Genomic DNA, 12,867 nt, shown 5'->3' on the forward strand with positions numbered 1-12,867 from the left:
TTTAATCTGGGTGCAGGATATATACTCACCTCTTTATTAATTCATGGAGTGAGCACAACCAAGGATGTCTGTCCTGTCAAGAGAAAAATAGTAATTAGTATTCCTATTTGTCAATAACAGTTAATTATTACAAGATTATGTGTTGCATCCAAAGGGGCATAGGTGCCCATAATAAGAACATAGGGGGGAGATTTATCAAACTGGTGTAAAGTAGAACTGTCTTAGTTGCCCATAGCAACCAATCAGATTCCACCTTTTATTTTCCAAAGGAGCTGTGAAAAATGAAAGGTGGAATCTGATTGGTTGCTATGGGCAACTAAGACAGTTCTACTTTACACCAGTTTGATAAATCTCCCCCATAGTCCTGCCACTTTACAAATCGCTAGTCAGACCACACATGGAGTACTGTGTACAGTTCTGGGCTCCTGTGAACAAGGCAGACATAGCAGAGCTGGAGAGGGTTCAGAGGAGGGCAACTAAAGTAATAACTGGAATGGGGGGCCTACAGTACCCTGAAAGATTATCAAAATTAGGGTTATTCACTTTAGAAAAAAGACGACTGAGAGGAGATCTAATTAATATGTATAAATATAACAGGGATCAGTACAGAGATCTATCCCATCATCTATTTATCCCCAGGATTGTGACTGTGACGAGGGGACATCCTCTGCGTCTGGAGGAAAGAAGGTTTGTACACAAACATAGAAGAGGATTCTTTACGGTAAGAGCAGTGAGACTATGGAACTCTCTGCCTGAGGAGGTGGTGATGGTGAGTTCACTAAAAGAGTTCAAGAGGGGCCAGGATGTATTTCTGGAGTGTAATAATATTACAGGCTATAGCTACTAGAGAGGGGTCGTTGATCCAGGGAGTTATTCTGATTGCCTGATTGGAGTCGGGAAGGAATTTTTCCCTAAAATGAGAAAAATTGGCTTCTACCTAATGAGGGCTTTTGCCTTCCTCTGGATCAAATTTGCAGGATAACAGGCCGAACTGGATGGACAAATGTCTTACAATCTATGTTGCATCAGAACTATTCTTCCTTTTAATGCCTTTAGTATGAAGTACCTTTAAAATGTCAATACCTATCTCACTTGGTTTGGTCTTTACTATAAACAGGCACTTTCTCTCTATGGCAAAGATTCAGTTGAGTATGCTGGGCCATCTTTTTGTCTTCTAGGTTCAAGATGAACCTTGTTTTTAAAGGGGTTTTCTCACAAAGACAGATCTTTTACAACAAAGCCGGCACAGTGATCAGTTCATCAGCACAGGTTCACCTTCTCTCGGTCATGTCTAGGCTGACATTTGCCCTGTAGCTGCAGGAGAAATATATTATTATATAAATAATTGCCCTGATTGTCATGTAATGCATAGACACACCAGAGCAGGAGGTGCTCGTACCCAGTTGTTCTCTGGCACTTAAGGGGGGTCCTGAGCGGAGGACCCCTTTTATAACATCCATATGTCCTAAGATAGGTTCATGTTGTGAGCAACCCCCATGAAATCTAATTTGACAAATCTAATTCAGCTGGGACCCGCTGACAATCCAATGTATGGGGACCTCTCAACTGTCCCTCAACAGAAGACTTTGAAGGAATCAATAATAAGGGGTGTTGGATTTCAATGCCAGAGGATACTGGCAGCAATTAGCTTCAATTTTTGCCATTGAAATAAACATACATGCTCAGCTAAGCCAAGCGTGCATGTTTATGGAGGTGGTCTGGTGAGGTAGCTGTTGCCCAAACAAGTGTACACCCAACAGCTGTCCTGCAGGTATGGCCATCTTGTCCATGAATTGTGGACACAGTACCCCTTCCAGCCATACATGCTCAAACCAGAGCCAAATCAACTAAACCAGCATTTAGGACTTGATTGTAGCAGAGCACAGATACTCTTAGAAGGTGAGAAAACCTTTTATTAAGATGAACAGTATTTACTTTGTATAAAACTCTTTTACTCCCCACATATTTTTAGTGTTATTAGGGAGATTTAACAAAAACCTAGGCTTAGTTGCTCCTAGCAACTAGGGATGAGCGGGTGAAGCATCTAAAGTTTAATCACATAAAACTTTGTTTTAATACTGTACGGAGAATAAGTGGTAAAATGCTCCAAAAAGAATGGCATTTTTATTTGCGCTAAATATATTAACTGTTTTCTCCAGAATTTCCACTATAAAGAATGCATCACTCCAGAATTTAGTTATAATTTTCAAAGTGGGCGGGTCTATCAAATTGGCGCATATTACACCTCATTTATCATCCTCTTATCAGGAGAAATGGCTCAAATAGTTGCAGACAATTAAGCCAGCTTATGTGGTGGTGTTTTGTGTTAAAAGTCACATTTATGGCAGAAAAACAACTCGTTATGGGAGCAAGTGATAGGTAAGTATTAAAACAGGATGCATTTATTAATTTATTTTTATTTTTTTCAGACATAAAAGTGGATTCTGCAGATGACATCTCTCAGTTTGGATCCATCTGGGTTAGGAGTCCGTAGGGCTCTGTGAGCTCTGTCAATTTCTATATGAGAGTTCGGCGGGCGGCCTATTTTAATTTTTTTTTTTCATATTCCCACAATTGTGTACAGTAGATCAGGTGTCGTAATTGATTCCGGAAGGCCCCTAATCCATATATTGTTACGGTGGCTGCGGTTTTCAATATCATCAAGGTGCTGGTGTAAGGTGTATAATTGAGCATCATTAGACTGGACCTTATCTTGAAGGGCCGTAACAGTAGCAGACAGAGATGTTTGGTCTTGGACGACAGAAGCAATTCTTGAGTCGAGCACAGTCAGTTCAGAGCAGACCTGTGTGAATTCCTGCTTGCATTCTTGCAATATGTTGGTGGCAAAATTTGATAGGTCTGCCTTAGAGGGCAGTGACCAGATAAATGCGTGCAAGTCTGCCATTGTTGGTGGTCTGGCGTTCTCATTGAATAGATCTGTAGAGGCCGAGAGTCCCCCGGAGTGGGATGAGGTGTGTTTTGAGGCCGGTGAGAGTAATAAACCGGTCATAACCTCAGGACCAGAGGAGAAGGATGCATTTATTTTTATCTAATATAAATGAGCTAAAAAATAGGGTTGTCAGTAAATTGTCATTCAAGAACAAAAAAAAAAATGAATAAAAACGTCCCGAGTCTGAGACAAAAGTCGGAATTTACCAGTGGAAATGTCACAAATATGTTTCAAAAGTTGCAACTGTGGTCTAGGAGAGTTAGCTGAAATGGCGCATTTCTGTTAAAAAAGAAAATCTTACTATTTGGCGTTAAAATGTCACAAATCAAGATAAATAGGCAAATAATCAAAATTTATATTTTATAAAGTTACATTTTAAAAGTGGTGGGCACCTTTTGATATATGAGGTGAAACAAATCACCACTTTTGATTTGTAATGTTAGTATTTTTTTATGCAAATTATGCCATTATTGATAAATGTCCCCTAATGAGTTAAACATCTAACAGGCTGCATTTAAAGAGAACCTGTTGCCACAAAATTCAGTGCAATCTGCAGGCAGCATGTTATAGAGCAGGAAGAGCTTAGCAGATTGATAGTTTTGTAGAAAAAAAATCAACAAAATTTATATATGTTATATGGAGAAGAGGGATTGTTTCTGGGCAGTGGGTCGTTGTTTAGACTGCACAATCTGCTGCCCAGCGATAATGATTTAGGTGATTGCACCAACAATGTTTTCACCCATTGAATGAGCACTTGCTTGTTCCTTGAGTGTTGGCACCCCCATTAGACAGGAAAATTATTGGGAAGCCATCTTGAGCTCAAAAGGAGCAGAGATTTTGGCTGGCACCAGTCGCATACATAGACAAGTAAGGGCCCCATAGCAAGGAGCAAACCAGGCCCCCCCACACACAAGACAGAAGGGTTTATGCCTAAGCCCCTTTCAGTGACCCTTGGGCCATTTTTTCTACTGCTTCATTTGTTAATAGTTGTTTCATTAGAGGGTAGAGTCCTGACCAAATTTTCACCCCAGTATAAGAGGAGATGATCCCAACTAAGACTGGGCCTTCTCTTGCCCTGGGCCCCATAGCAGTCGCATCGTCTGCCGCTATGGTAGTTACGCCCCTTGCTGGGGCTACACGGTGAGATGTGTTGCACGACTGCAAGTCTTAGTCTGTCGGTACCTTACTATCACATGGCTATTTTAGAGCTGTGTTTTGGCTATAAAAAAACACAACCAAACCGCTGTCACAGGCAAGTCACAGTTACATGATAGCAAAGTCTCATAATACCCATACCCTGTGACTAAAAATCCAACAGTGTTGGTTTTTCTGTGGTTGTTGTGTCGCAGTCAAGACATGTCTTATGTTACTTTACAACACAAAGGACAATTATTAGATGAGACATCGAGTGACACACGTCACAATGTGGCCCCAGCCTAAAATGTATAAGTTACAAGTTTTGCGGAATCTTTTTCCACAATCAGTCTGCTCCGCTCCTTCTGCTCTATAACATGCTGCCTGCAGATTGCATTGCATTTTGTGTTGACCAATCCTCTTTAAGAACAATTTAGAGCTACCACTTAGGACCATTTCCCAAGATTCAAGAACTTCAAATACTAAAATCTGCTTCAAATACTCAAAATTACTGATTTTTTTTCCACACCTGCCTAAAACCTTAGCATCGTACTACATATACATACGACTTCTCACAGGAATTGATTTTGGGCCAACATTCTGCTGAAATAGATTCCCTTCTAACTATGTTTCTTTGGAGGATAGCAGAACATGTCAGATATGATAAAAATGAGTGATAGGTTTGCCAGTTCAATCTAATATGCACTGGGACCCCCGGGGGAGATGTCACTATCAGTCAGCATTTATCAGTGCCCAGCTATCACCTCAGCTAACAGTTTAGTCAAGATGTATTCCAAGGATGACAAGCCGGGAAGCTGCTGGCTGACAGCAGAGAATCCTGCCATGTATCTTCACACTAGTTCAAAAGGAGAATGTTCGGTCACAAAACAACCATTAGGAAAATACAACGGAAAAGCTGGAAAATGGACAACTAAATTCACTTGGCTGCTTCAGTATCTCCCAGTATAGCGAGCGGTTCACCTGCATGCCCACCTTTCTTCTCCACCATCCCCTACCTGAGGCAGCTGATGGTCCAGAGGTGGGATCCCCTACCGAATATTTATGTATGCTACTATTGCATAGTACATTCTGTATGTTTAAGAAACTTGGCCATCTGATTACTGTTACTGGGCATTAGCAGGACTGAATGGTGACAGGGCAGTACCCCAATGTCTTTAGAGAGCTTACTGCGCCCTACAGTTGGCATGTGGGCCTCTGATCACAGTCCCCATAAATTAGGGAGTTTTGACTTAGTCATTGCTTTCAATAGTTTCACTTCTCACATAGAGCATATATGTATAACCATTATCGTAATACCTTTTTGGATCTAGTAGAGCATTGTCACACACTAATATATTATGTGCTCAGCGGTATATGACATAATAAAAGGGTTGTTCCAGAATCAACACTTAAAAACCTATACTCAGGATAGAGAACCACTGCTGGGACCCCCACACTCACAAGAACAGTGATCCTATGTCTCCTGGCTATCTTCATCAGTCAAATAGAGAGTTTGAATGGAGCAGCAGCACACATGCTCGACCACTACTCTATTGAAACGGGGGCACCCTGGTTCTCATGATCAGTGGGGGTCCTAGCAGTGGGAGACTCAGAGATCAGTACGTGGAGATGTGATAATCATTGATCCTGGGAAAACCTCTTTAATTTCATCACCTCTTTTCTCTACCCCTTGCTGAATTTAGGTGCTAAGCTTTCATTAAGAGGGCTCTCCTAATCATGGCCAGCTCCAGTAGTAATAGAGTCATAGACCCTCGGTTTATCCCCCTCCTGAACTTGACAAGTAATAAAAGCTTACTCGGCTTAGCATAGGCCACAAATCTCAGTGGGCCCAGGGATCGTCCACATTTGCATGGTGCTGATCCCAGCTAATAAGGTATCTCACATGGTGTATATATTACTCATTAAAATACAGTGTGAAATACATTCCCTGAATAGATGCCACAATAGACACATATGGAAAGTAGGCATTTGTCTGTTCGCATTGCATAATTTGCCCACGCCTAAATAAACTATTTTCCATATAATAACCATAAATAAACCCCCTTAACCCATCGCTATGAAGTAATACATGATGTAGGTATAGCAAATCTGATTTACATGGACACAGCTAATTTTCATGGATATATAAATTAGCATATTGATTTCATGCAATCTTTTTTTTTAAGCATTTATAAATGACATAAAAAAATGAGTTCCTTTCTGTAAAAATAGCACACGAGTATACGGCAGGTCACAGGAGTAATAATATTTCAAGGCAGTCTGCAGTGAATAGCTTTTATAAAGTTATAAATTCTGTTCATGTTCTTTTCATCTGCCTTTCCATCTGAACAATAGTTTGTGAGCTCACATATATTTACATGAGGAGTACAAGAGGTCAGGTAACCCTATCTTCTGATCAGAACAACTACTGGCAAGACAATAGTGTTGTTTCATCTGATTGTGTAGCAAGCTGTGTCAACAGCTCATATTTCATGATATTTGATAGTTATATGAGAATTATTAATCCCGTCCACCTTTGATGGTGTACTATATCAGCTGGTAAGATGTTGATGCACTTTAGAGATGTTCCTACTTCGGAGAAGGGTGACATGACATATGCTTAATCCAACATCCAGAGGACTACATTGGAAGTGAGTGGGGTTACATTTTGTAAGAACATGCACATTGGTCACAAGAAATTTGGTGGACATTGGTCTACCTTCTCTCTGTCTCACTATGGTGATGCTTCTTTGCTTTAGATTGGTTTATATGCCACTCATTTATCATACTGCCATTTCTTGTTGACAAACGTCACAGTTTGGTGCAGCAACAGAGATTCTTGCCCTTCGTCCTCATAACGGTTGATAAGAACATGGCCACTACAGACACATATACTGTACCAGCATACAAAGTATTTTTGTCTTTGTGTACAAATTATAAAATTTCTACACAGCAAAGTTCTGTATTCTAATAAACCCATAGGTTGGTCTACTCTTGCAAAAGCAAATTCAGTTACAGTGGGATGCGAAAGTTTGGGCAACCTTGTTAATCGTCATGATTTTCCTGTATAAATCGTTGGTTGTTACGATAAAAAATGTCAGTTAAATATATCATATAGGAGACACACAGTGATATTTGAGAAGTGAAATGAAGTTTATTGGATTTACAAAAAGTGTGCTATAATTGTTTAAACAAAATTCGGCAGGTGCATACATTTGGGCACCACAAAAAAGAAATGAAATCAATATTTAGTAGATCCTCCTTTTGCAGAAATTACAGCCTCTAAACGCTTCCTGTAGGTTCCAATGAGAGTCTGGATTCTGGTTGAAGGTATTCTGGACCATTCCTCTTTACAAAACATCTTTAGTTCATTCAGGTTTGATGGCTTCCGAGCATGGACAGCTCTCTTTAAGTCACACCACAGATTTTCAATTATATTCAGGTCTGGGGACTGAGATGGCCATTCCAGAACGTTGTACTTGTTCCTCTGCATAAATGCCTTAGTGGATTTTGAGCAGTGTTTAGGGTCGTTGTCTTGTTGAAAGATCCAGCCTCGGCGCAGCTTCATCTTTGTCACTGATTCCTGGACATTGGTCTCCAGAATCTGCTGATACTGAGTGGAATCCATGCGTCCCTCAACTTTGACAAGATTCCCAGTCCATACACTGGCCACACAGCCCCACAGCATGATGGAACCACCTCCATATTTTACTGTAGGTAGCAGGTGTTTTTCTTGGAATGCTGTGTTCTTTTTCCTCCATGCATAACGCCCCTTGTTATGGCCAAATAACTCAATTTTAGTTTCATCAGTCCACAGCACCTTATTCCAAAATGAAGCTGGCTTGTCCAAATGTGCTTTAGCCCACCTCAAGCGGCACTTTTTGTGCTGTGGGCGGAGAAAAGGCTTCCTCTGCATCACTCTCGCATACAGCATCTCCTTGTGTAAAGTGCGCCGAATGGTTGAACGATGCACAGTGACTCCATCTGCAGCAAGATGATGTTGTAGGTCTTTGGTGCTGGTCTGTGGGTTGACTCTGACTGTTCTCACCATTCGTCGCTTCTGTCTATCAAAGATTTTTCTTGGTCTGCCACTTCGAACCTTAACTTGAACTGAGCCTGTGGTCTTCCATTTCCTCAATATGTTCTTAACTGTGGAAACGGACAGCTGAAATCTCTGAGACAGCTTTCTGTATCCTTCCCCTAAACCATGATGGTGAACAATCTTTGTCTTCAGGTCATTTGAGAGTTGTTTTGAGACCCCCATGTTGCTACTCTTCAGAGAAAATTAAAAGAGGAGGGAAACTTACAATTGACCCCCTTAAATACTCTTTCTCATAATTGGATTCACCTGTGTATGTAGGTCAGGGGTCACTGAGCTTACCAAGCCAATTTGAGTTCTAATAATTAGTTCTAAAAGTTTTGGAATCAATAAAATGACAACAGTGCCCAAATTTATGCACCTGCCTAATTGTGTTTAAACAATTATAGCACACTTTCTGTAAATCCAATAAACTCCATTTCACTTCTCAAATATCACTGTGTGCGTCTCCTATATGATATATTTAACTGACATTTTTTATCGTAACAACCAACGATTTATACAGGAAAATCATGACGATTAACAAGGTTGCCCAAACTTTCGCATCCCATTGTATATGTCTTAATATTATATACCTCATTTATTTAATCCCTAGCTGTCAATATGGCATAACTATAGACTTTCCTATGACTAGTTATCATATCAATCACATGGGTGTACATCTACACAACCAATAGTTTTATTACTCCAGTGCATCTAAAAATATAACTTTGCAATAGTTTTATCAACTTGATTAAACATTTCTACCATTTTGTGTCTACAACTACTAAGCGGAGCTATGTGTCTTCGTAGCAAGAGATAAACTACAAGTAGTCTTGAGTAGGAGGACATCAAACATGAATCTAGTGGACAGTAGGTTAAACCTGGAGGGAAGTGTGGCCACAGGATCAGACCACATAAGGTTAGCTTGTGGTCTGTTGCCATGAGGACGCACAGATATGCTTAGGAGCTCTAGACACGGAATTGTAGGACATTTTTAATCAAGTCCTATTGCAAATTTTCTTCCTTTTTGAATTTTATATTCATAGTAAGAAATAATGGCTGTGGAGGTGTACAAAGCATTTAACAGCTTGTGCTGCGGACATTATGCAATGTAAACATTCATAATAATGATCATCATCCTCCCTTTCACTTTACATTGAGACGTTTAAAAGGTCCTTTAAACAAGTGCCAGTCATCTTGTGAGCAGGGTAGGCTAAAAATGGGATGAGGTATAAAACCCTTTAAGGCTCTGTTCACATCAGCTTCAAGGCTTCTGTTTTTGAAAAATAGATAACTGAGCTATTAATCCATTGAAGCAGAAATGGAATAGATTTTAAAGGGCTTCTGTCAGCCCACTAAACCCTTTTTTTTTTCTTTCCGTTAATATTAATCCCTACACTGCAAGCTCCCTGTACATATGCTAAATATTAATTTTCGTTCAGTAGATATTGTTAAAAATCAAGTTTTATCATATGTAAATTACCTTGCTACCAGCAAGTAGGGCGGCTACTTGCTGGTAGCAGCCGCATCCTCCTCTCATCATGACGCCCCCTCCGCCGTTTGATTGACAGGGCCAGGGAACGGGTTCGTTCTCTGCTGGCCCTGTTCGAATTCAAAATATCGCGCCTGCGCCGTACCTTTCTTTAATCGGTGCAGGCGCACTGAGAGGCGGCCTCTCTCCCGGCCGCTCCATCCTCAATGCGCCTGCGCCGATGACGTCACATCTACACCCGGCGCAGGCGCATTGAGGATGGAGCGGCCGGGAGAGAGGCCGCCTCTCAGTGCGCCTGCACCGATTAAAGAAAGGTACGGCGCAGGCGCGATATTTTGAATTCGAACAGGGCCAGCAGAGAACGAACCCGTTCCCTGGCCCTGTCAATCAAACGGCGGAGGGGGCGTCATGATGAGAGGAGGATGCGGACTGCTACCAGCAAGTAGCCGCCCTACTTGCTGGTAGCAAGGTAATTTACATATGATAAAACTTGATTTTTAACAATATCTACTGAACGAAAATTAATATTTAGCATATGTACAGGGAGCTTGCAGTGTAGGGATTAATATTAACGGGAAAAAAAAAAAGGGTTTAGTGGGCTGATAGAAGCCCTTTAACAGATCTGATTGACTTGGGATCCATCAGGTTTTTTGTTTTTTTACTAAGCTTGTCAAAGCTGACAGCAGGAAGCTTAATTCGTGGCATATCATTCCACAGATAGAAATATGGACAGTTACATGAATGCTTCTATATGTTTTTGTGAACAGTCTTGGATTCGTAGTTATAGAAACCATTTGAAAATGATGGGGAATATCAGCATGTGCTGCACTATAAAAGTTATTCTTAGATGTCAGAGGGTGGTTGTTATCTATGACACCAGTTTGTATGATTGTGCCATGTAAAACATCCATAGAGCCACCTAAATTGAAAGAAAGTATGCGAACATATACCAAACCTCTATAGAAAATGGATCTCTCTCTGTTTCTCTTCACTTTCTCTCTCTAGATATACAAATAGCACAGATACATTGGCACTTTCACCTAAATATTACCATACGATGACAAATAATTATTCCGTACAATGCCCACATAACAGTTTCCATATAATAGCACTTAGCCTAAATAATACCTTCATACAGTATCTGAGTATTTTCATATAGTGGCCACATAACACTGCCATTCAGTTCCTAAATAAAACCTCCAATCAGTGTCCAAATAATACAGCCATAGAGTGCCTAAGCTGTAAATATAGTAATGGCAAAGTCCATGGTAATTGTAGAGGAAAGTGCCAGGTATGTGTATATATGAATAGGTATATATATATATATATATATATATATATATATACATATATATATTCCCCAATGTGTTAGTCCCAGAATATAGGTGTGTGTATATAGATATGTACAGTAGATATAAATCCAAATCAACAAAGGAATGGCTTCACCAGAAGAAGATAAAAGTTTTGGAATGGCCCAGCCAGAGCCCAGACCTGAATCCGAATGAAAATCTGTGGGGTGATCTGAAGAGGGCTGTGCACAGGAGATGCCCTCGCAATCTGACAGATTTGGAGTGTTTTTACAAAGAAGAGTGGGCAAATCTTGCCAAGTCAAAATGTGCCATGCTGATAGACTCATACCCGAAAAGACTAAGTGCTGTAATAAAATCAAAAGTGCTTCAACAAAGTATTAGTTTAAGGGTGAGAACACTTATGCAACCATATTATTTTATTTATTTATTTTTTTTTCCCTACCCTAAAAGATTTCAGTTTGTTTTTCAATTGAGTTGTACAGTTTATAGGTCACAATAAAAGGTGGAAAAAGTTCTGAAATGATTTATCTTTGTCTCATTTTTTTACAGCACAGAAACCTGACATTTTAACAGGGGTGTGTAGACTTTTTATATCCACTGTATGTAGGCCCCTGTAATTTACATACATGTCTATATGTATATTTATATTTCCCCTATTGCTGCTCAGTCCTCATGTGTATATATATATATATATATATATAGATAGATAGATATATACCGTATATATATGTATATATATATATATATATATATATATATATAGATATATATAGATAGATAGATAGATAGATAGATAGATAGATATAGACATAGACATGTATGTATGCCCCTGTATTTACATACATCTATATATATACACTCACCTAAAGAATAATTAGGAACACCTGTTCTATTTCTCATTAATGCGATTATCTAGTCAACCAATCACATGGCAGTTGCTTCAATGCATGTAGGGTTGTGGTCCTGGTCAAGACAATCTCCTGAACTCCAAACTAAATGTCAGAATGGGAAAGAAAGGTGATTTAAGCAATTTTGAGCGTGGCATGGTTGTTGGTGCCAGACGGGCCGGTCTGAGTATTTCACAATCTGCTCAGTTACTGGGATTTTCACGCACAACCATTTCTAGGGTTTACAAAGAATGGTGTGAAAAGGGAAAAACATCCAGTATGCGGCAGTCCTGTGGGCGAAAATGCCTTGTTGATGCTAGAGGTCAGAGGAGAATGGGCCGACTGATTCAAGCTGATAGAAGAGCAACGTTGACTGAAATAACCACTCCTTACAACCGAGGTATGCAGCAAAGCATTTGTGAAGCCACAACACACACAACCTTGAGGCGGATGGGCTACAACAGCAGAAGACCCCACCGGGTACCACTCATCTCCACTACAAATAGGAAAAAGAGGCTACAATTTGCACAAGCTCACCAAAAGTGGACTGTTGAAGACTGGAAAAATGTTGCCTGGTCTGATGAGTCTCGATTTCTGTTGAGACATTCAAATGGTAGAGTCCGAATTTGGCTTAAACAGAATGAGAACATGTATCCATCATGCCTTGTTACCACTGTGCAGGCTGGTGGTGCTGGTGTAATGGTGTGGGGGATGTTTTCTGGGCACACTTTAGGCCCCTTAATGCCAATTGGCCATCGTTTAAATGCCACAGGCTACCTGAGCATTGTTTCTGACCATGTCCATCCCTTCATGACCACCATGTACCCATCCTCTGATGGCTACTTCCAGCAGGATAATGCACCATGTCACAAAGCTCGAATCATTTCAAATTGGTTTCTTGAACATGACAATGAGTTCACTGTACTAAAATGGCCCCCACAGTCACCAGATCTCAACCCAATAGAGCATCTTTGGGATATGGTGGAACGAGAGCTTCGTGCCTTGGATGTGCA

The 12,867-nt window shown here is 40.3% G+C and overlaps 1 protein-coding gene across 2 annotated transcripts in view; it reads right to left on the reverse strand.

The window, feature by feature from the left end:
* Positions 1–12,867, reverse strand: part of IDNK (IDNK gluconokinase) — a 32,074-nt gene continuing 19,207 nt past the window's right edge. Inside the window, exon 4 of one of the 2 annotated variants that reach the window (XM_044287715.1) lies at positions 1–73. In XM_044287715.1, the coding sequence (XP_044143650.1) occupies positions 26–73 (48 nt within the window). In that variant the 3' untranslated portion in view covers positions 1–25. The remainder of the gene's footprint in view (positions 74–12,867) is intronic. The other variant, XR_006388365.1, reaches the window with a different exon arrangement.

Source organism: Bufo gargarizans, chromosome 1, assembly GCF_014858855.1.
Source record: "Bufo gargarizans isolate SCDJY-AF-19 chromosome 1, ASM1485885v1, whole genome shotgun sequence".
Classification (NCBI taxonomy): Eukaryota; Metazoa; Chordata; class Amphibia; order Anura; family Bufonidae; genus Bufo; species Bufo gargarizans.